The sequence below is a fragment of the Seriola lalandi genome, unplaced genomic scaffold (genome assembly GCF_002814215.2).
Source record: "Seriola lalandi dorsalis isolate HSWRI2012SDOR001 ecotype SW California unplaced genomic scaffold, Sedor1 jcf7180002054955, whole genome shotgun sequence".
Lineage (NCBI taxonomy): Eukaryota > Metazoa > Chordata > Actinopteri > Carangiformes > Carangidae > Seriola > Seriola lalandi.
The window spans coordinates 751,137-776,032 of record NW_019525506.1 but is presented as its reverse complement, the minus strand read 5'-3'; the positions used below and the strand labels follow the sequence as shown (position 1 = coordinate 776,032).

At 36.9% G+C, this 24,896-nt stretch overlaps 1 protein-coding gene across 2 annotated transcripts; it reads right to left on the bottom strand.

Moving 5' to 3' along the window:
* Positions 1-16,885: 16,885 nt before the first annotated feature.
* On the bottom strand, positions 16,886-22,650 carry LOC147817462 (uncharacterized). 2 transcript variants are annotated; one of them, XR_015436354.1, is made up of 3 exons: positions 19,707-20,171; positions 19,466-19,606; positions 16,886-19,381 (listed from the first exon to the last, which is right to left on the bottom strand). XR_015436354.1 is itself a non-coding variant. In XM_087170665.1 (3 exons), exons 1-3 carry the CDS (start codon positions 21,970-21,972, stop codon positions 19,171-19,173), a joined length of 435 nt encoding a protein of 144 aa, XP_087026791.1. In that variant the 5' UTR covers positions 21,973-22,650; the 3' UTR covers positions 16,886-19,170. The 2 variants fall into 2 exon arrangements, 1 of the variants encoding a protein (XP_087026791.1); XM_087170665.1 differs by lacking the exon at positions 19,707-20,171 and adding an exon at positions 21,890-22,650.
* Between the last annotated feature and the right edge of the window lie 2,246 nt (positions 22,651-24,896).

Here is a 24,896-nt window from a genome sequence, read left to right as displayed (position 1 = left end):
GTTTTTGCTTTCATTAGTGGCCACGAAGGATCCATCCATTGGAAAAGAAGGGCCACATTTGTAGGAGCCTTCGAAACGGGACAGCCTAGTCACGCCACTGTGAAGAAATTGTGACACAACTTATAACAACGTCACTTGACTTCCTCCATTTCTCATGTCTTAATTACCACAGCCACTGGAGGGCTTTGCCACTTGAACGTAAACATGTCGTTTGAGGGCATTTGCCGAAAAGACTGATGCTGTCTCACCAAGCTGCTAGATGCCACCTAACAATAAAACATGACTATGGGTCGTATAAGATGCTTGCACCAACAACCTATGGGGTTGTTTTTTGTAAATCATAAATTCGCTTCAATACTTTTGATGTGGTCAGCGGATTTGCTCGCAGCACCAAAGTAAATTTCTGGAATTGCTTTCACGTGTAGTTCAATTTAGTTAAACTCAGGAAATGTTTCTTTACATGACTTTTCATCGGTTAAGGTAACATTTGAAATTCATGTCTCAGAGGGAGCACAGGTAAAGTGAAGCAGATAGTGGTGGCTGCAGTGTTTGTTCTTTTGAGACTCCAGTGACAGAGACTCCTCTGTTTGGTTATCGAGGTGCTGTCAGGAAGCACTGACTCTGAATAAAGGCAGTTAGTGTGCATCTCTAATTTCCTCAGGAGAGACCGCAAGACAGGCTGTGACTCACAGCTCGGAGAGGAGATAATTACTGTTTCCTCCTCACCTCTCTCCCCCTCCACCACCACCACCACCTCCTCCATCCATCCCTCAACTTTCTCTTTTTTTTTCACACTGCTCTTCCTCTCCAGCTGAGTGATTACCCCTCATTAAAAATCAGAATAAAACATTGTTAGCGCAGATCGTTAGGGCGCTCTCTCCCGCCTCTCTCTCACCCACTACTCTGTCGTTAGCACTCAGCGCAGGCACTAAACGAGCGGCCTTTGAGGAATGTTATTCTAATTCCAATTAGCTCTCCAGGCTTGGAGGGGAGCCAAGTCCCCGAGAAAAAAAACTAAAGCTACGGGCACTCGCGCACCAATGAGAAGCAAATAAGGGCATACATACACACAGAACAACAAGCATACACACACACACACACACACACACACACACAAATGCTTGAAACAAAACACACACACATACATGCATAAATACACTGAAGTGATGTGCACACTCATTTTCAAGAGACCAAACACACACACACACATGCACACAAACACTCACAAACACACACACACTCAAGTGACACACACTGAATACTCTGAGAATAGCAGCGGCTAATGGCTTTGGCAGCACTCTCACAGGGACCTGAAGAGCAATTAGGCTCCAAACTACACATTGTAAATCCCCTCTGATTACTGTGTGTGTGTGTGTGTGTGTGTGTGTGTGTGTGTGTGTGTGTGTGTGTCTGTGTGTGTGTGTCTGTGTGTGTTAAGCGCTGTTTATCTGCCACCAATTACCTCGCCCTGCCACAAGAGACGTACACTGGATAAATGGAATCTATAAACACACACACACAGGCAAACTCAGGCACAAACACACACACACACACACACACACACACACATTCAATGCACGCACTCAGGTAAATGTGCACAGTCATACAGCAAGCAGGACACACACACACGCGCAGACACACAAATACACACTCACAGAGTAGCTGTCTTATCAGTTTATGTTGGTGTGACTGGAGGATTTAGTCACATGACCTGCAAGACAGGAGCAGCCAGGCGCCAAAACTAATTTCCACCTTCAAAGACTCCCTTATCTCCTCAGACGCTGTGTGTATATATGTGTGTAGGTGTGTGTACCCGCATATGTATGTGTGTGTTTGCCTCCATATGTGTGTATGAGAGTGTGTGTGTGTGTGTGTGTGTGTGTGTGGTTGATGATCTGATGTCCTCTGACAGCAAGACTCGCAGCAAATCATGTATCACTGTCTCATCTGCATTAACCACGCACGCAAATGCACACACACAACACGCACACACACACACAACACGCACACGCACACACACACACACACACGTACACACACGTACACACACACACACACACACACACATGAACACACAGAAAAAACTAAATAGAGAGCGACAGGATAGATAGATGGACAGATCAAGAGACAGGACACACACACACACACACACACACACACACACACACACGAACAGACACACATCCACAGCAGTGCACGGGGAGGTGGAGACACAGATAGGGCAAGTGAAGGATGTGAAGCGTGGAAAGAGATGGAGGGAGAGATGGATTTAAAGAGGGAGGGAGACGCAAAGAAGAAGAGACACATCTGATTCACTGTCATATTTCTTTCAAACAACAGATAAAAACAGTCTGACAAAGCCAAAGTTCAGGAGACGAGAAGACAACAATCTGTATTCCAACAGCTCGTATTTCACAGGGGCTTCTGAGGTAGCAACGCTTGTCCAACCTGTGAAAGAAAATATCAAAGGTGAGCTCGAGGAGAAAACAACCAGTTGAAAAACAGCACACCTGGAGGTACGAGGATTTCAAGCGACAGCAGCAGCAGTGGTGTGTTGTATATTTCATGGTGCTCTTTTGAAGTTGTCCCTACATTTTCCACCGGCTCTTCAAAGGTCAGACTGCAACTGCGTTTCATCATCCCACCTCCACCCCCTCCCTGTACACCATGACTTTCTCCATCTCCTTCTCCACTTTCACTGATGTTTCACTCATGTTGTATTCTCTCTGTTCACCCCTTTTTCAAGCTCTCTCTCTGTCAGCGATGATTTCTCTCGAATCAAGTGAAAATTAGAATGAAATCAAATCACATCTAATGCCTGGTGACTGATCTGTGAGATGCAAAGAGAGCAGGTACAGGGTGTTGAAAGCAGAGAGAGCATGAGTTTTCCTGACCTACATGATGAAAACATCCAATCAAAACAGAGATCAGAGGAGAGTATCATGTCTGTGTGTATGTGGGTGTAAAGGCGAGAAGAAAACAGACGTTATGTGTACAGCCCTTTCACCACAGTCTCATGATATGAGGAACACTTTTTGCAGTATTCAATAGTATCGAACCCCTTTAAACTCCAATACTTGGTTAAAAGACATCTCATTGCATAATAAACCTTTCTGGGGTAAACTATGATTCTCACTCTCACTTTAATAACTGATGAGACGGAATAATCCCTGTTTTTTAATAATGTTACAACAGAAATTACAGCCCATTCATCTGAACACAACACAGCACTAACACCGCACCTCAGTTTCGACCTCGTATTAACTGCATGCAGAAATTCAGCATATCAGTATGCAATACAATACAATACAATTCAGTCTTTAGTTTGTGTTAACCTGAGTGCAATTTCGGTTTTAGTTTGTTCTTCAAGCAAGCTTGCATTAAAAGTGACACACCAGCAAAATGCACCATAAACATTATATGATCTCTCTCTCCCACCAACTGGTGGAGGTCACCTGGAAATCAAACTCTTCCAGGTCATTAATTCTATAAAGTAAACAAGAATCATTATTAAGCTTTTTAGGTACGAACAAGCCTGGAAAGTAAAAATTAACTGTCTGAACAGAGTAATGTGTGGACAGCTGAATTATCAATCTCGTTATAGATGCATGAAACATTTCAATAAATCTAACGCACATTGACATCAACTGAATAGGAAATATGCATCTTATCAATAACTGGCAATAACCCACAAAGAGCAAAACAAAAAATAAAGTATGTAAATCAGGTTATTACACATGCTTCACATGCTTCACACATACCTTATAAACTGTATGTGTAAATGGTCATGTTGAAGAAAACACTTGTGTTTTCTGGATTCATTATTTCCAGTCTAATTGTCATTCACGTGAAAATAGCTGTATAATGTAAAATAAACTGCAAATGAGCTAATTAATTATCAGGTGAGTCAGAGTGGTGACTCTCTATCATTAGCTGTAATTGCCCTGCTAATGATACACACAAAGTCAGACAGGGGGTGATTGTGCATCCATATACTGTATGAGTGTGTGCAGGATATTCTTCATACATGTGTGTGTGTGTGTGACCTATTTGTTCATGTGTGTCCTTGTCTGCGTCTTTTTTTATGTGTGTGTGTGTGTGTCTGCTTTGCTGTGTGTGATTTGTTGTCCACATCATATCCATTAGCATCCTCCTGACCTGGAGCTGTTCCAGCCAATCAGATTTTAGCGTGCTGTCAGCAGGTGCTGTCAGCTCGCTGTGAGATTTATCAAAGTGACGGAGCGCACCGCACAGCACGACAGCAGCATTTATCTCTCTCTCTCTCTATTCTCTCTCACTCTGCACAAGCACGCATGCACGCGCCAAGCGCACACACACACACACACACACACACACACATATCAGAGCACAACATGAGAATCACATCAGCATCACTTTATTTACTGCAGAAGCAAAGGATGCTCATGCTGAAGAAGACAAATACTAATGAGTCATGTACCACAGTGAAGTTAGAACATACAGACTCACAATGTGAGGCCAACAAGATAATAAGAATAAAGATAAAGAGAGGATGAGGAAGAGGAAGAAGAAGAAGAAGAAAGAAACAGCAAAAATGAATACTTTAGTTCAACGTGCTTTCCAATGATGAGAAACAAGAAAAACTGAAAAAAAATGTTCCTGATTAAACCTAAATGTATTAGTCTTGTCATACAGATTTTCTGTGAAATGAGGGAATTACAGGTGCTGGGATGTGGATATACTGTTGTCTTGTTTGAGGAACTTGTACTTTACATACTACAATATATTATATTGCAAATTAAAGGCTCTGCACACCCACATAGGTTTTTTCAAACCTGATGAAACCTAATAATGCTGTAATAATTATTCTTTGACAGGTTACACCAGAAGGGTTGGGGTCTGATTCGGAAACATAAACTAGGACACATCTGACTTCTTCCATTACTGGCGATTGCTAGTTGGTGCAATGTTATCATAAACTATAAAGTATGATACATGATATAAAACTACAAGAATAACATCCTAGTTATAGTAAACCAGGATCCTACTATAAGTTATCAATCAAAAATGCTCAATGTAGTTGACTCCTTAGTCTCCTTATCTGCACTGAAGTCAAAACTTTTATGAATGTGTAGCAAGTGGTCAGTTTCTCAGAGCTGCACTCTGATCAGATAAAATCCTCCTGATACAGATGCAGAGATTAATAGATAGTGTGAATGTGTTCCACTAATCTGCTCTATTTAATTTAATACACCAAAATGATCTAAATCCAACCTCAGACTGCAGCTCTGGCATGTGAATGGCTGCAGTTTTGTTGGGTTCATTGCCCACAAAACGTTCTCACATTGTAAGATTTTTCCCCCTCAGGACAGTCCTCACACTGATACACACAAATACACCACACACCGTGCCAGCTACGACCTTTGACCTTTCACTTTGCCCTGACCCCATCACGATGATGTACAGCAAGCTCATCATCTCCATGGTAACATGAACTAGTTGCACAGAGCAGCGCCACAGGGGAGTGTGTGCACATGTGTGTGTTTGTGTGTGTCTGTTTTTTGTGCATTTGTGTGTATGTGTGTGTGTGATGAGGTTCAATCAGTGAAGGGGGAGGGGATTGGACACACACACAAGCACAGACACTAATAGGGCTCTCCATCTGTCTATGTAAATCAATCCTGACCTTTGCTGAACTCTGGCTGTGCAGTTTGACAGTTAATCACTTGATAAGTGTGTTATGCGTGTGTGTGTGTGAGTGTGTGCATGTGTCTGTGTGTACAAGTGTTTTCATTCTTTGTGTGTGTGTATGTGTCTGTCTGTCTGTCTGTCTGTCTGTGTGTGTGTGTGTGTGCACGTGTGCATGTGTAACCTATTGTTTCTTGTTTAGTGTAACTGAGTACAGAAAAACAGCAGGATAGAAAACAAATAGACAGAGAAAGAGATGATGGTAAGATGTTGATACTTCTGGACTTATGGAGTCAAACGTAAGATTATGTTTTTGTTTTATCAGGCTGTTTTAGAGGGTGTGTTCAGGTGTGGAACGACTGTCCAAAAATGATTAAAATGACATTTTCCTTCGTCACGACAAACAATGGACATTGTAGGTTATTTTGAGTCAATCCCATACACGACTGGAAATACACCACATTTTAGTAATGTTTGCAAAAAACTACAGCTCCCAGCTTTAAAGGAAATTACAGGCCCTTTAAAAAAACAAAAAACTATATACTTATGAAGATTTACATTCACAATACCGAATGGGCTCTGGTCTAAGTGCCAGAGACTGAGAGGAGTCAGAAAGTACTGAGAGAGCGGACTAACACAATGTTAGTGTTGGTCTTTACATGGTATTTATAAGCACAAAGAAAAATATAGAATAATGCTTAAACTATTGTGTGCCTTTTATACATATACCTATTTTTACAGCAGTGTCACCCCTACTTGTGTTTACCTTCAGCAAAGTGATAAACGTAGATGGCAGCTGCTTTACACTAAATCTAGGTTACATTCCTTCGTGAACAACATGTCGATATCGGCTGCTTTTCGAGTGTGACGAGGGTGGTCGATATGTCAATACAGTTTCTAGATGAGATCTCTATGTTGTTGTGTAGGCAAGGATGGTCATTATGTCAGTGGGCGCCTGCATTGTGTGCAAACACACACACATACAGATGTCAATGGACTACCAGTGGATTTGATAGATGAATGTAAATGCATACAATCTGTTTTTTTATGCTGTGACTCAGATAATCCACATTGAATCTGATTCTTAGAGGTTAAAAAGTCATTTTTAAATTCCAGTGGGGATTGCTGCCTCAGACAGGAATACTGATGCCTAGTCTCTGAAGGGGATTCAGTTTATAGAGAGGGACTCTGTGGACATTGACTGCAGCTGGAGCTTATTGACAAGATATCAACAAAACACTGTGAAGAATATAGCCTGGTAACCACCGTCATCAGAACATCAAATACATATCAACTTTGATTCTTCTCACACACACACACACACACACACACAGAGTGTACACACACACACACACACAGAGTGTTCTCAGATTAACCTAATCAAGCTAATCTGTCAGATTAACACACATAAAACGGCCACTAATCCCTGCTCGTCCTTCTACAGAGCTAACTGAGCAGTCCCTCAAATATTCAGAACAGCAGTATCTTCTCGGTCATTTAAGACACACAGTCTATAAATCATCACACTGGTTTTGGTTAGAGAACAAACACAAATGTTTCCTATGATTGCTTTATTGTCTTGTAAGGGTCATTACGTCATATGTCTCTCTAAGCACAGAGAGACGAATGCCTTTCTTTTTAAACTATTGGCCTTCAACTGCAACTAATTTTTTGCTTTCTATTTAAACCATAAAATAAAACTGAGATTTGCTGTTGATATTTTTGCTATTTCAAACCTGAAAACTTGCCGCTGGATAAGTCATCAGATTCTTAAGCAATTCAACAATACAAATTCAGGTCAAGATGCTAGGGTTTTTCTTCTTATGTACTTTTTTTGCATCTGATACAGCCTCAGCATATAGTATAATAAGATAATAGTGTGTATCATATGGAATTACTTTCTAGCATATTTCAAGTGAAATGCAACAAATTTAAACTTTAACTTGTCAGACACAAAGTGAACAATCAAACATCTTCTATATAAATAATATTTAAATTCTTATAAACAGAGATCTTTAATGTTACTTGATAACATAACAATTAAATACTACTTATAATGCTACAGGACTACATATTGCATGCACAGTGCGACAAGGCAGTCTTGTATTATAGGAGGCTGCTGCCCTCTTGCCTGCGGGAGTGGAATAGCAGTCTTGTTATAGTTCCAGATCAGATGAATTTACATAAACCCAGAAAAAGTAAAGCTGTGCATTCAGACAGCAAAATGTAATTTAAAATACAAACCATGAATCTGAATCAGTGCCACAAAATGTTCAAATGAATTAAAAAACAAATCCAGTTTAAGATATTGTGACACTATGTGTACCTTTGTTAATGCAACTGCACCCCCCCCACCCCAACACACACACACACACACACACACACACACACACAATGAAGCACATACCATGTGCCAGATTAACAGAAACTGCTGAATGCTTTGTGTCTTTGATGACATTGTCAAAACCAGACATGACAAACAATATGACTGATATCCAGCGGGTGTGCCAGACAGTGTGTGTGTGTGTGTGTGTGTGTGTCTGTGCGCTTGCATGCGTCTGACATGGAGGTGGATTTGGACAGACAGTCTGCTGTTCCAGATGTCATCAGAGTGACCAGTGGTCCCATTTTCTGCCCTCTGACCTTTCCAGATGGTGACACCCCACTCCACCATCATAGACCCCTTCCCACCACTCTGTGTGTGTGTGTGTGTGTGTGTGTGTGTGTGTGTGTGTGTGTGTGTGTGTGTGTGTGTGTGTGTGTGTGTGTAAAAGTTTGAAAAACGTACCACAAGGGTTTCAATTAATTCAAACTATAATCTTTTTTCAAAGTGTAATTTCCTTTGGGTAAATCTTACAATTTAAAATACAAGATGATCCTTAACCCAACAAAGAAAACATGCCTGAGTTAGTTTAGCACTAATGCCACTGAATTGTCAAATTAACATTAGTGCATTAGTAGTAGTAGTAGTAGTAGTAGTACTAGTGGAAGGCAGCAGCAAATAAGCTTGCATTTTACAGTAAATGAAACATAAAACTTTGACTGCAACAGTTGCTTTATGTGGTGCGCAATGAACTTTATCCACTTTGTGAGAATATAAACAAAAAACAGAGAAGTCAAACCTGAAATTTCCCAACAGCCCTTGAGCAGACTAAATATTTTTAAAATATTTTTTACGTAAAAAAGAAATTAAATTTTAAAGTAACACTTCAGCTTCATTATCTTACCATGTATATATTTTCTTCTATGAAGCATCCTCAGATATCATATAAAAGACTTAACTGGCTTATTTTTGGCTTTTGGGAAGAATTGTTCATTTTTACAAACAGAGTAATTTCTGATCATTTTTAGGTTTCATGTTTTTCTACCTTTTTCAGAATCTCCAGATGTAAAACAGAAAACAGAACCTGCTCACTCTCGTCTACACTAATATATTCGTTACTGTCATTAACCTTTCTGCTACACACTCCCCTTATCTAATTATCCCCCTGTTACCAGCAAACACACACACAATTTTGAGCTGCTACCCCCACCCCTCTATCCAACCCCACCTCCACTACCCCACATGTTGTTTGACAAATGAGTGGTCTCGCCTCATCAAGCACATGACAATGTAAACAGATGGGAGGTGGAGACGGGACCGTGCCAGCTCTAAACACACACACACACACACACACACACACACACACACACACACACACACACACACACACACCTACACTTTCCTGCTGTACCACCACCAGTGGTATCATAATATAAGTGCAAAAATGATTTTTTCATTTTCATTTCATATTATATGTGCAAATATAAAAGATGAGCATGTTAAACAACATGTTTAACATTTTAAATTATGAAGAAAATCATATACAAACATCCAATGTAAATAATTATTTTTTATTATATATTTCATATATGCTATGAACATATATCTTCATATATCCAGAGGATGTATATATGTGATTATTATATATCCTCTTATAAGTGACATATATGGTAACATCACTTTTGATATAGGAACATATATGTCATATATATAACATATTTATTGCTACTACTTATGACATATATGACATTTGTCATATATATGACATATATTTTCCTGTAGTAAGGCATGAAAATATATTGGTATACTAAGGGATAAAAAGTCACAGTGTAGTAAGGCCTAAAAAGTCATAGTATAGTAAGGTGAAAAAGAGTAACAATACAGTAAGTTATAAAAATTTAATATCATAGTGAAATATAAAAAAGCTATAGTATAGTAAGGCATAGAATGTCATAAAAACATGATAGTAGCTTGAGGCATATATTGTCATAAAAACGTAGGAGTATAGTAAGGCATTAAATTTCAAAAATGTTATCGTATAAAAAGGTATAAAATGTAGTAAAAACCCCATAGTATAATAATGCATGAAAAAGTTATAGTATGAGGCATAAAAACATCATAGTATAGTGAGGCATAAAATGTCATCAAAATGTCATAGTATACTATAGTATAGTTAGGTATATAAAACATGATAACAACTACATAGTATAGTAAGCCATGAAAACATCATCTAAACAACATAAAAACGGCATAATGTAGTAAGGCTTAAAAAATGTCAGAAAAACGTAGTGTACTAAGCCATAAAAAAACAACATAGTATAATAAGGCGTAAGAAACGTCATAAAAATTATATGGTATAGTAAGGCATAAAAACCTTCATAATAACATAATAACATAATAGTATACTGCGTCGTAATAAAAGTGTTATAGTATATTAATCGTAGTAAATGTCATAAAAACGACATCGTATAGTAAGGTGTAAAAAGAATCATAAAAAAGTAATAGTATAGTAGGTTGTAATAAATGTCATAAAAACCAACAGTATACTAAGACATAAAAAATGTCACCAAAATGTCATAGGGCATATGTAAGGCATAAACAACGTCATAAAAACATCATAGTATGGTAAGATGTACAAAACATGATAAAAATGTCATAAGGCGTGAAAAACGTCATTAAAATTTTACAATATACTAAGGTGTAAGAAGCTTCATGGAAAAACAACATTGTAGAGTAAGGCGAAAAATACTGGGCATGAAAAGTAAAAAAAAAATGACATAGTATAGTAAGGCAGAAGAAATCATAAAAACATCATAGGATACTATTGCATTTTTATGCCATAGTATAGTAAGGCATAAAAAGTCATAAAAATGTCATAGTATAGTAAGGCATAAAAATGACATAGTATAGTAAGGCATAAAAAGTCATAAAAACGACATAGTTTAGTAAAGTATAAGAAAATCAAAAAAATTACGTAGTATAATAAGGCATAAAAGGCATGATAATGACATAATATAGTCAGGCATAGAAAATCATAAACATGACATAGTATAATATAGCATAAAAAGTGAGAAAAACGTCATAGTGTAGTAAGGACAAAAAACGTCATAAAAACGTCATATTATAGTAAGGCATAAAAAAAATCTTAAAAATGTCATAGTATAGTAAGGCATAAAACGTTATAAAAACGTCATAGTATAGTAAGGCATAAAAAGTCATAAAACGTCATAGTATGTAAAGGCATGAGACGAAATTATGTAATTAGCCATAAAAATGCCAAAAAAGATCTTAGTATAGTATGGCATAAGATGTCAAAAAATACATCATAGTATATTAAGTCATAAAAGGTCAGAAAATCGTCATAGTATGTCAAGGAATGAGACAAAGTAATATAATTAGGCATAAAAATGCCAAATAAGATTTTATTATGGTATTGCAGAAAAATGACAAAAACATCATAGTATAGTGTGGCATAAAATGTCAAAAATACGTCATAGTATATTAAGTCATAAAAGGTCATAAAATCGTCATAGTATGTAAAGGAATTAGACAAAGTAATATAATTAGGCATAAAAATGCCAAATAAGATCTTAGTATGGCATAAAATGTCAAAAATACATCATAGTATATATAGTATGGCATGAAATGTCAAAAATACATCAAAGCATATTAGGGCATAAAACATCATAAAAAATTCATAGTATGTAAAGGCATGAGACGAAATTATGTAATTAGTCATTAAAATGCCAAAAAACGTCATCGTATAGTATGGCATAAAATGTCAAAAATACATCACAGTATATTAAGGCATAAAAGGTCATAAAATCATAGTATAGTATGGCATAAAATGACAAAAAGTCATAGTATAGTATGGCATAAAATTTTAAAAATACATCATAGTATATTAAGGCATAAAAGGTCATAAAATCGTCATAGTATGTCAAAGAATGAGACAAAGTAGTATAATTAGGCATAAAAATGCCAAATGAGATCTTAGTATAGTATGTCATAAAATGTCCAAAGACGTCATGGTATAGTATGGCATAAAATGTCAAAAATACATCATAGTATATTAAGGCATAAAAGGTCATAAAAACGTCATAGTATGTCAAGGAATGAGACAAAGTAATATAATTAAGCATAAAAATGCTAAAAAAAAAACGTCATAGTATGGCATAAAATGACAAAAAAAAAGTCATAGTATAGTATGGCATAAAATTTCAAAAATACATCATAGTATATTAAGGCATAAAAGGTCATAAAATTGTCATAGTATGTAAAGGAATGAGACGAAATTATGTAATTAGCCATAAAAATGCCAAATAAGATCTTAGTATGGTATGGCAGGAAAATGATTAAAAAAAACGTCATAGTATAGTATGGCATAAAATGTCAAAAAATACATCAAATCATATTAAGGCATAAAACGTCATAAAAAAGTCATAGTATGTAAAGGCATGAGACGAAATTATGTAATTAGCCATAAAAATGCCAAAAACGTCATAGTATAGTATGAAATAAAATGTCAAAAAATGTCATGGTATAGTATGGCATAAGATGTCAAAAAATACATCATAGTATATTAAGTCATAAAACGTCATAAAAAAGTCATAGTATGTCAAGGAATGAGACAAAGTAATATAATAAGGCATAAAATGCCAAAAAACGTGATAGTATAGTATGGCATAAAATTTCAAAAATACATCATAGTATATTAAGGCATAAAAGGTCATAAAATTGTCATAGTATGTCAAGGAATGAGACAAAGTAATATAATTAGGCATAAAAATGCCAAATAAGATTTTATTATGGTATTACAGAAAAATGAAAAAAACGTCATAGTATAGTGTGGCATAAATTGTCAAAAATACATCATAGTATATTAAGGCATAAAAGGTCATAAAATCGTCATAGTATGTAAAGGAATTAGACAAAGTAATATAATTAGGCACAAAAAAGGCCAAATAAGATCTTAGTATGGCATAAAATGTCAAAAGTACATCATAGTATAGTATGGCATGAAATTTAAAAAATACATCAAAGCATATTAAGGCATAAAACATCATAAAAAAGTCATAGTATGTAAAGGCATGAGATGAAATCATGTAATTAGCCATAAAAATGGCAAAAAACATCATAGTATAGTGTGGCATAAAATGTCAAAAATACATCATAGTATATTAAGGCATAAAAGGTCATAAAAACGTCATAGTATGTCAAGAAATGAGACAAAGTAATATAATTAGGCGTAAAAATGCCAAAAAACGTCATAGTATGGCATAAAATGTCAAAAATACATCACAGTATATTAATACATAAAAGGTCATAAAATCGTCATAGTATGTCAAGGAATGAGACGAAATTATGTAATTAGCCATAAAAATGCCAAATAAGATCTTAGTATGGTATGGCAGGAAAATGATAAAAAAAACATCATAGTATAGTATGGCATAAAATGTCAGAAAATACATCAAAGCATATTAAGGCATAAAACGTCATAAAAAAGTCAGTATGTAAAGGCATGAGACGAAATTATGTAATTAGCCATAAAAATGCCAAAAAAGATCTTAGTATAGTATGGCAAAAAATGTCAAAAATACATCACAGTATATTAAGGCATAAAAGGTCATAAAATCGTCATAGTATGTCAGGAAGGAGAAAAAGTAGTATAATTAGGCATAAAAATGCCAAGAAAAGTCATAGTATACTATGGCATAAAATTTCAAAAATACATCATAATATATTAAGGCATAAAAGGTCATACAATCGTCATAGTATGTCAAGGAATGAGACAAAGTAATATAATTAGGCATAAAAATGCCAAATAAGATTTTATTATGGTAATGCAGAAAAATGACAAAAACATCATAGTATAGTGTGGCATAAAATGTCAAAAATACATCATAGCATATTAAGGCATAAAAGGTCGAAAAATCGTCATAGTATGTAAAGGAATTAGACAAAGTAATATAATTAAGCATTAAAATGCCAAATAAGATCTTAGTATGGCATAAAATGTCAAAAGTACATCATAGTATAGTATGGCATGAAATTTAAAAAATACATCAAAGCATATTAAGGCATAAAACATCATAAAAAAGTCATAGTATGTAAAGGCATGAGATGAAATCATGTAATTAGCCATAAAATGCCAAAAAACATCTTAGTATAGTATGGCATAAAATGTCAAAAATACATCATAGTATATTAAGGCATGAAAGGTCATAAAAACGTCATAGTATGTCAAGAAATGAGACAAAGTAATATAATTAGGCATAGAAATGCCAAAAAACATCATAGTATGGCATAAAATGTCAAAAATACATCATAGTATAGTATGGCATAAGATGTCAAAAAACGTCATAGTATAGTATGGCATAAAATGTCAAAAATACATCATAGTATATTAAGGCATAAAAGGACATAAAATCATCATAGTATGTCAAGGAATGAGACAAAGCAATATAATTAAGCATAAAAATGCTAAAAAAAAACGTCATAGTATAGTATGGCATAAAATGACAAAAAGTCGTAGTATAGTATGGCATAAAATGTCAAAAATACATCATAGTATATTAAGGCATAAAACGTCATAAAAAAGTCATAGTATGTAAAGGCATGAGACAAAGTAATATAATTAGGCATAAAAATGCCAAATGAGATCTTAGTATGGTATGGCAGAAAAATGCTAAAAAACGTCATAGTATAGTATGGCATAAAATTTCAAAAATACATCATAGTATATTAAGGCATAAAAGGTCAGAAAATCGTCATAGTATGTCAAGGATTGAGACAAAGTAATATAATTAGGCATAAAAATGCCAAAAAAACGTCATAGTATAGTATGGCATAAAATTTCAAAAATACATCATAGTATATTAAGGCATAAAAGGTCATAAAAACGTCATAGTATGTCAGGGAACGAGACAAAATAATATAATTAGGCATAAAAATGCCAAGAAAAGTCATAGTATACTATGGCATAAAATGTCAAAAAACGTCATAGTATAGTATGGCATAAAATGTCAAAAAACGTCATTGTATATTAAGGCATAAAAGGTCATAAAATTGTCATAGTATGTCAAGGAATGAGACAAAGTAATATAATTAGGCATAAAAATGCCAAGAAAAGTCATATAATACTATGGCATAAAACGTCATAGTATGTAAAGGCATGAGACAAAGTAATATAATCAGGCATAAAAATGCCAAAAAGATCTTAGTATAGTATGGCATAAAATGACAAAAAAAAGTCATAGTATATTAAGGCATAAAACGTCATAAAAAAGTCATAGTATGTAAAGAAATGAGACAAAGTTATATAATTAGGCATAGAAATGCCAAAAAACATCATAGTATGGCATAAAATGTCAAAAATACATCATAGTATAGTATGGCATAAAATGTCAAAAATACATCATAGTATAGTATGGCATAAAATGACAAAAAAAAGTCATAGTATAGAATGGCATAAAATGTCAAAAATACATCATAGTATATTAAGGCATAAAAGGTCATAAAATCGTCATAGTATGTCAAGGAATGAGACAAAGTAATATAATTAAGCATAAAAATGCTAAAAAACGTCATAGTATAGTATGGCATAAAATGTCAAAAAACGTCATAGTATAGTATGGCATAAAATGTCAAAAATACATCATAGTATATTAAGGCATAAAAGGTCATAAAAACGTCATAGTATGTCAAGAAATGAGACAAAGTAATATAATTAGGCGTAAAAATTCCAAAAAACGTCATAGTATGGCATAAAATGTCAAAAATACATCATAGTATAGTATGGCATAAAAGTGCCAAAAAACGTCATAGTATAGTATGGCATAAGATGTCAAAAAATACATCATAGTATATTAAGGCATAAAAGGTCATAAAAACGTAATAGTATGTCAAGGAATGAGACAAAGTAATATAATTAGGCATAAAAATGCCAAATAAGATTTTATTATGGTATTGCAGAAAAATGAAAAAAACGTCATAGTATAGTGTGGCATAAAATGTCAAAAATACATCATAGTATATTAAGGCATAAAAGGTCATAAAAACGTAATAGTATGTCAAGAAATGAGACAAAGTAATATAATTCGGCGTAAAAATGCCAAAAAAACGTCATAGTATGGCATAAAATGTCAAAAATACATCATAGTATAGTATGGCATAAAACGTCATAAAAAAGTCATAGTATGTAAAGGCATGAGACGAAATTATGTAATTAGCCATAAAAATGCCAAAAACGTCATAGTATAGTATGAAATAAGATGTCAAAAAATACATCATAGTATATTAAGTCATAAAAGGTCAGAAAATCGTCATAGTATGTCAACGAATGAGACAAATTAATATAATTAGGCATAAAAAATGCCATTAAAACGTCATAGTATAGTATGGCATAACATTTCAAAAATACATCAAAGCATATTAAGGCATAAAACGTCATAAAAAAGTCATAGTATGTAAAGGCATGAGACAAAGTAATATAATCAGGCATAAAAATGCCAAATAAGATCTTAGTATAGTAAGGCATAAAATTTCAAAAATACATCATAGTACAATAAGGCATAAAAGGTCATAAAAACTTCATAGTATGTAAAGGCATGAGACAAAATTATGTAATTTGCCATAAAAATGCCAAAAAATATCTTAGTATAGTATGGCAGAAAAATAACAAAAAACATCATAGTATATTAACGAGATAGTATAGTAAAGAATAAAAATGTCAGTATAGTATGAATATATATTTATAAATAAATCTATTACAAATGTCATAGTATAATAAGGCATAAAACTTTCATGAAAAAAATTTCATAGTATAGAAAGGCATAAAAATGTCAAAAAAATTTATTGTATAGTAAGGCACAGAAATGTCATCAAAAAACAATAATGAGTTTTATTTACACAGCACTTTTCAAAACAGTGACAAAGTGCCTCAACAAGACAAGACAAATTTTGGGACAAACACTAAAACATGAATTATAATAAACAACAAGTTTAAAGGCTTTACATCATTTGCAGCTGAGAATAATGACAATGAGGTTCAGTAAAGAAAATGAGATAAAACAGTCTACAATAATTCAATTAATCTACAGGGAAAGTATTATTACTTAATATAACAATAGAATAATATAAACATAAATAATAAAAAAGTGTCATAAAATAGTTAGCTGTTCAAATGTCATAAAAATATCAAACTATACTAAGGCAAAAAAAATAAACAAATGCCACAGTATAATAAGGCTTAATAACATCTTAGTATAGTAAGGCATAAAATGTCATAATATAGTAAGACATAAAATTGTCAAGTAAAATGTCATAGTATAATAAGTCATGAACTTTTTGTCATACTATAGTAAGGCATAAAAACGTTACAAGATGTCATACAATATTAACGTCATAATATAGTATGGCACCAAAATCTTAATTAGAATGTTACAGTAAAATAAGGCATGAAATTGTCAAGAAACATTGTGGTTTAGAAAGATATAAAAACGTTAAACGTATGATAAGGCAAAAAAAAAAAATCCTAATTTTACAGAAAATAACTAAATTTTCTAACAGTAATTTCATGTTCTTTAAAATTGTTAACAAAGGTCTGTAAAATGAAATTATCTGTGAATTAACAGCCAAACTTCTATTTTAAGCATTATGCCAATAATCATGAATTACATTTATTTACCATTTCTGTAAAGACAAATTACTTTATTATTCATACAGTATTTTTTCTGCTTTCTTAAGTTAAATACAAATCTGTGTAAAATGACAGTAATTATCTGTAATTAAAAATGTAGCTTGTTATTATAAAAGTTAATGTCCATACTAACTATTTAAAGTTTTTCCTCTGTAATTTTAGGGAAAATCTTTTTAGTTTTACATTTATGTTATTCTGGATGCAAATGTAGCAAACGTTTTTTCATCACATCAAACATTCAAACTTCAAACAAAAAAGTCTGAAGTAGTGGAATGTATCCCAGCATGCACTGGGAGGAAAGCAGGAAAATGGTTTCCACCACCACCACCAAACACAGACAAGTTAGAGTCCTCAATTAATTAAATGTGCATGTCTTTGTTCTAGTAATCAGAGTCCCTGGAGGAAACACAAGGAGAACATGCAACACTGCAAGAAAGAACCAGGGTTGAAGCTGAACTCAGGCGCTTCTTGCTGTTGTCTTCCTGCCTAGACTTTACTAGGCTGTGTGTTTGTGCATCATATACCATAAAAGAAAACAGTACAAACTTCACAATGACCAATTAAATTGTTGTGGCCACCAGATTCCATCAGCTCAGGGAACCTTGTTCAATAAACTAGATCTTCGGTCGGTCCGCAAACACATGAGCTACATGAGCTACATGAGCTACATGAGCTGTACTACACTGACAACTGCTTCACAATCTGAACTCAATGTTCAGTTCACACTAAAGAGTGTGTGAGGTGAACACATCCGTCTCTGAGGTCACAGCATCACATCTATGAAGAGTCTGGATTTGCTCCAGGTTGCAGTTCTGGTGGGTCAGTTCCATCTGTTTCCTACTGAACACCGTTTTCATGTTTAACTGGTCGAAACTTTCACCTGTGAAGGTGGTGACTGTGCTAGAGCTGAACACATTCTGCTTTTCAAATGTTGTTACTATCATCTATCAACAACAGTAAAAATTAAGTAAAAGGCAAGAAACTGAATCTGTGAACACTGAGGACAGAGAATAATAAACAACTAGAAAATTCCTGGAAATTTTGGATGTTCCTGCTGCTTGGTGTGTGAATTTCACTCCTCTCGTTTCAATCTGCACAAAGGACGTTACTTTTAGTTTCATTCATGTCGTAGAGACACTCATCCATTATTTTTATATTTCTACTATAATTCATGCTTGTTACTAAATAAGATTCATCCAGTTCTCTTCTGGGTTGGTCACACTTGCTGCAGATGTATGACGTTGGCAGCCGGAGGGGATTTTCCTCCAGGCAGCGGCCCCCGCTCTGACACAGCAGCTTCAGGTCACCTTCCTCTTCCTGTAGGCTCTGGTCCTGGGTACAGGGAGTCCAGGCAGAGGAGGTGGATGAACAGAAGAGGGGAGTGGTGCTGGAGCGAGGGGAGGACCAACAGCACTGGATGAGGGGCCAGCTGTTCATTCTCTGGAGGAGAATGAACAGCACTGAGTCCTGAGTCCTCAATTCAATTCAAGAGCTGGATGTTGGTCTGAGCCATCAACCTGGGGCCGGCCAGCGCTGCCTCTCTGATGGCCATATAATCCTTGAGATTGAATGACCAGCGAGTATTCACGGTCCCTCTGGACCACGTGGCCACTAGGTGAAGACGGCAGAGCTGGTTGCAAACAGCCTCCACCAGGCGGCTAACACTGGCCCAGTTCAGTCCAAGAAGACAGCTGAAAGATAATCAGAGAGCAGTGTGTGTTAATATAGATCTGATATTCATTAGAGGAAACAGTGATATCTGAAGTGAATCTCACCTCTGGAGACTCTCCTTCCCAGGACAGGAGGCGTTCTTCCCTGTCGCTGCGTCTCCTGGTCTCTGGGAGGGAAGACATCTCGCTGTTTCTCCTGCTCTGTCTGTCAGGTGTTGCCAGGAGCTTGGAAGTACTTGGCACTGGCTTGAGAAAAAAGGTTTTGGATCAAAAATGAATTTTATGTTTGCATGAAATGATAATACACAATATACTTAATCACAAGCTCTGAGACACCCGCATGTACCTGGAATTAAGTGGTTAAGGTGGAAACCAGAAGGCTGACCCCGCCCTTTGTCAGTCTACCAGTCTCTGTGTACAGCTGTACCTGCTGGGTCCTGAATGCAGGTGAGGCGGCTCCTCTGTGTCTCCATGTGTCCTGGATGCAGAGAGAATCCAGCAAAGAGACGTCCAGGGTGACGTGGAGATCCTAGATGAGGAGAGCTGTCTCCTCCGCCCCATGTGTCCTCCTCCAACAGTGGAGACTCCACTCCTCCCAGGAGATCCTCTGGATCACTTTGGCAACAGTCAGGCCGAACATCCTGTGCTTCCCCTCCAGCGAGGACCGCTATGCCTCAATGTGAAAACAGGAACCTCCGGGGGTCCACCTTGAATATGTGGCATCATCAATCCGGCCGCCGTCCTGGAACGCCAACACACCAACATTGGTAACCCAGGCAACTGTTTCAGAAGCAGCAACAGCAGCTTCTTTGTCACCTGGAGAGAGAGAGAGAGAGACAGAGAAAGGTTTCACATGTTAATGTTGATATTTGTGTGTGAATTGAGTACACACACAGCAGTAGTGTGAAAGCAGCTGTAAGAACATAAACTCTGCCTGAATTACACCTCATCCTAGAGAAACTCCCTGTTGGGAAAGAATACTAGAGATGGCTGTTGGACAGATCAATCAGTTAGACATACAGTGCATTTAGAAAGTTCTCACTTTTTTTACATTGTATTATTTTGAATAATCTTATAAATCGTTAGATTTATACACTAATGAAAATGGGGGGCAGTTGTATTTACTGTGCGTGCACACGTTCATTGTTGCCATTATCAACATTAATATTTTTTGCAATTATAATATATCATTGTTAGCATTATAATTGTTATCAATACTTATCTTTGTCATTTTTACAATAATTATTATTTTTACTATTATTGTCATTATTATTATATACAATCATAAACAACATCTGTGGACGTCTGTGTACAGAGATAAAGAGCAGAAAACTGGAAAACTCAGTGTGCAACATTCCCAGTGTGAGACACTGACAAGTACAAATTTCAGTGTCACACTGTGGGAACTTTTGACCAAAGTTTTACAGTTTTCTGCTCTGTATCGCAACACAGATGTTGACAAATCCATTTCTTCTTTTACAGTGTCTTTGATCAACCTCAACACTGATCATTTGTTGAGTTTTGAATCAGACTTTCAACAAATAAAAATCTCTTGGACACAAGCGTAATTGTTTCACATAAGCAAACTTGAATTTCTCATGCTGATTTATTTTACAGGTTTACAAAGGTTTACTTACCATTTCTTGCTGGTTTCTGGGCTGAGGTGGAGTCTGCCATCCCTATGAAAACACAAAAGGAAAAATAAGGGCTTGTCAAGCAGCTCCTCTTCTGACTATGAAATGTTTGAGGCAGTCTAAGGACTTCAGAACATAAGATATAATCATCCACTTAAACCTCATTTAGCATATACTGTAATAAAAAAGAAGACTATGAATAAATCTGAATAAATGATACATGTACATGTGAAGAATTTGTAGAAAAGATTCATATATAAATAAATAAACATTAGTGGTGAGGCAACACACCACACTGGAAGAGGAAGAGCTTCTGTCATCGTCCGTGTGTAGTATCGGCTTGGTGTAGTATCCAATTAAACGTATTCATAGGAAATAAATTTAAAAAAGTGAAATATTGCAACACTCAAATATAAATATACATATATATATACATATATATATATATATATATATATATATATATATATATAAATAAAACAATGAAAATGATACTACACAAGCATGTACAAAAGTGTTTTAGAATGACAAAACTCCCGCTGGGCTAGATGTGCAAAAGGTATTGATTAGGGGATGTGCAAAAGATCACAGTATAGATAATATCTGTCATGTGCAGGGATAATACCTCAAGGTGTTGATGTAATGGGGTTGATTGATGAGGCCAGATGGTGAACCGATCGAAATGTATTCATACAATCTCAAATTACAGTCATCAGGTACAAAATCAGCCTAAAGTTACTGACGTCACTAGCTGTACAACAGCCGACAGCAACAGACACAACCATAGTAACCGCTAAAACGTCTGTCCACAACGTCAATATCACCACCTGAAATGTTTGTCGGTCGTTGCACTGATTATACTTTTAGCTAAAGAGCTAACAGTGATGCTACTCACCAGGCTAACAGGAAAGTTGCAAGCTCGGCATCAAACCGCATCTCTTTCCTCTCAGGAGCTTCTCCAGCGGTGGAAAGCCACATCGAGATTTACTCGTGTTGCTTATTTTCTTTGCCGTTGAACGTGGTTTCTTGTCGGGAGCGGTCCTTCGGGATGCGGATGAATATCGCCTTTTAGGAGGTTCAGCCATTCCTGTGTTTCTGTGATGCTAGCGCTGCCGGAAGTTGTTGTTCTTCTTCGTGGGACTGAGGGCAGACTTGACGCGCCACTGACTCACACAGCGTCTAGTGTCACAAAGTGGTATCACAACACCGGACAGGTCGGGGCTGGCTGCTGCGCATGCGCATTTCAGTAGATGACTCTGAAATACAACAGATGGAGGACTTGATCATGACATCATCACTGTGGCTGATTCACACACTGTTGATTGTGTTAATTCATTTTTTAAACATTTTAAACTGAAGTTCTGGCCACATCTTATGTGTGCCGGTAAAAGATGGCGCCGGTGTTCATGGCTGACCGTCTGCTGCTGTCACTTTGTTTGGTGTGTTTGTTATTTCTGATCCTCGGCATTACACAAATGAAGTCTCTGCTGGTGTATGATCACCAATGGCTCCTGGAAATTCGATCAAATGTCAAGGAATTAGGTTCATTTGATTATGGTGGACAGAAAACGTTGCCCCAGTTCCTGTCTGGAATCTCGACTCACCTGTACCGGGCCGTGAGACCAGCCCCCCCGGCGGAAGCACCTCCGACGCCGCGGTATGCGCGGTGGTCGGCTGGTAAAACTAAAGATCTACCTGGCACGATTGTCGTCCTTTTCCAGGAGAGGATGTGGATTATCCTTTCCTTTCATTGTGCACCGTCGTTTCCTGGATCTTATCGACGCCTGCCTGCTACCTGTCGCCGGCTCTGGCGAGCGTTCCCGGCCTCGCCGGCCCTTCTCTCTCTCGGTTCTCTCGGCGCGGGGTGAATCTCCGGAGCCTGAAGCAGTAGCTGCGCCAGGATTTTGTGAATGGGTGGGCCTAAAGAAAAATGGATGGGCCAATTAAAAAAGGAAAAACACAGCACCGCGCTGCAACCTGCAACGGCATCCGTGACTCTGCACCTGAGTGGCTCCTGTGTCGCTGCCCTCAGCTCAGTGCTGAACTGGACAAGGACCTATAACTCAGCAGATTTCATTTCTCTCTCTTATTGACTACACAAAACATATCCAAACGGAAATATATCTTTGGAGGTTTTGTCTCTCTCCATTTATTTAACCAACCAAGCAACAATGTTACAACTCGAAAGAGAGAGAGAGAGAGAGAGAGAGAGAGAGAGAGAGAGAGAGAGAGAGAGAGAGAGAGAGAGAGAGAGAGAGAGAGAGAGAACAATTCCAATTAACAATAGGAAACATGACTGATTATTTAGATAATGCAAGTTCACAGCTCAGAAATAGATCTATATAACTTTGGGGCTTTTACAGCTTGAGACGGCAGGTTTGGAGTTGAACACTTTAAAAATGTCACTATATTGCAGTGAAGCGGTCAGTTCCTTTTCGAAAGACAGCAGTGACAAAGAGTTCAGTCTGCCTGTCAGCATTGTTGCTCTGGTGCAAGTTTTTATCCTGTTGACAGCTGAAAACAGTCTCTCCACAGTGCATGAGGTCATGGGGAGGGTGAGGAGCGCACGAAGTAGTCCGTTCATTTTGGGGAAGATATCTCTGGGACATGCATCAAGCACCTCAAAAAGTGAGGGAAAATGTTCCTTTTTCTCACCAGAGATGGCTTGTGCCTTTCTTTTAAGCTGCTGCACAAATACGGTGTGCTCTGCATCCTCCACGGGGATGGAAAAGTGCGCGCAGGCTTGCTGGATACGCGCCTTATCACCAAAGGTCTCTGAATGTGGCGTGCAGGCAGCAGTAGCTTTCATGAAGCCATATGAGTCAGTTCAGTTCCATCAGCTGCTTGTCCAGGATATCATTCCATATATTTTGAAGGTCAGAGTTTTGCTGTACAGGTGATGATTTGCCCACAGTAGAATCAACATACGTGCTCTCTAACCTGGCCGGCAACCTCCTTTTTCGTGGCCCACTGGTATCCCAGCGCACAATCTCATGTTTATTCATCAGCTCATCTGTCAGTGCCGTTACTTTATCAAATGCATCATTTTCGTTCCTGAATTTTGTGTAGTTGTCCTTGAGCCCTTCGATCAGATCTATGCAATCTGTAACTGATAATGTGGAAGATTGCAAGCCTTTAGTGGCAAAGTCGCTGACTTCAAATAGCTGGTTGAATGTGATGAGGAGAAACAGAAACTTTTTTGTTTGTATTTGATGCAGCAGTGAGTCGGCTTCAATTTTGGTTTGGCCAGAACTTTCAGAGAATGTGGCCAGGGTCTCCAAAATAGGTCCTAGGAGTGTTAACACTTTACTGACTGCATTTGACCACGAGCTCCACCGCACATCACAGGGTTGCTCCAGCTCCAGCGTTTTTTTCCCAGGTCGCATCGGCTTTTGAATTTCCAGAAATTTTGCGTGTCCGTGCGCCCCCGTCATAAAAGTATGCAGGCTATTTATGACACCAAAAAAAGTTGAAATACCAGGGGGGACTTTCGCTGCTGTGCACAGGACGAGATTAAGTCTGTGTGAGTTGCAATGCACATATACAGCGTGAGGAAACGTCTTCTTCATAATCACGTGTACCCCTCCTCTGTTCCCTGACATGACAGATGCGCCATCGAACCCAAATCCGACGCACAGAGCCGAGTCCAGCTGCAGTGGCTCCACCACTTCTAAAGTCTTAGCTGATATTGCCTCTGCAGTCATGTTGGCCGTTTCCACAAATCCCACAGCCCGTTCTCTCATTGCCCCCTTGTGCAGGTATCTGATGCATACTGCCACTAGCTCTCTTTTTGACAAGTCTTTGCACTCATCTGCTAAAATGGCATAATATGTGTCGGGCTCATCATGCAAATCTGATTTTATTTTCTTGATAAGTAGTGATGCAGCGATTTCCAAAATCTC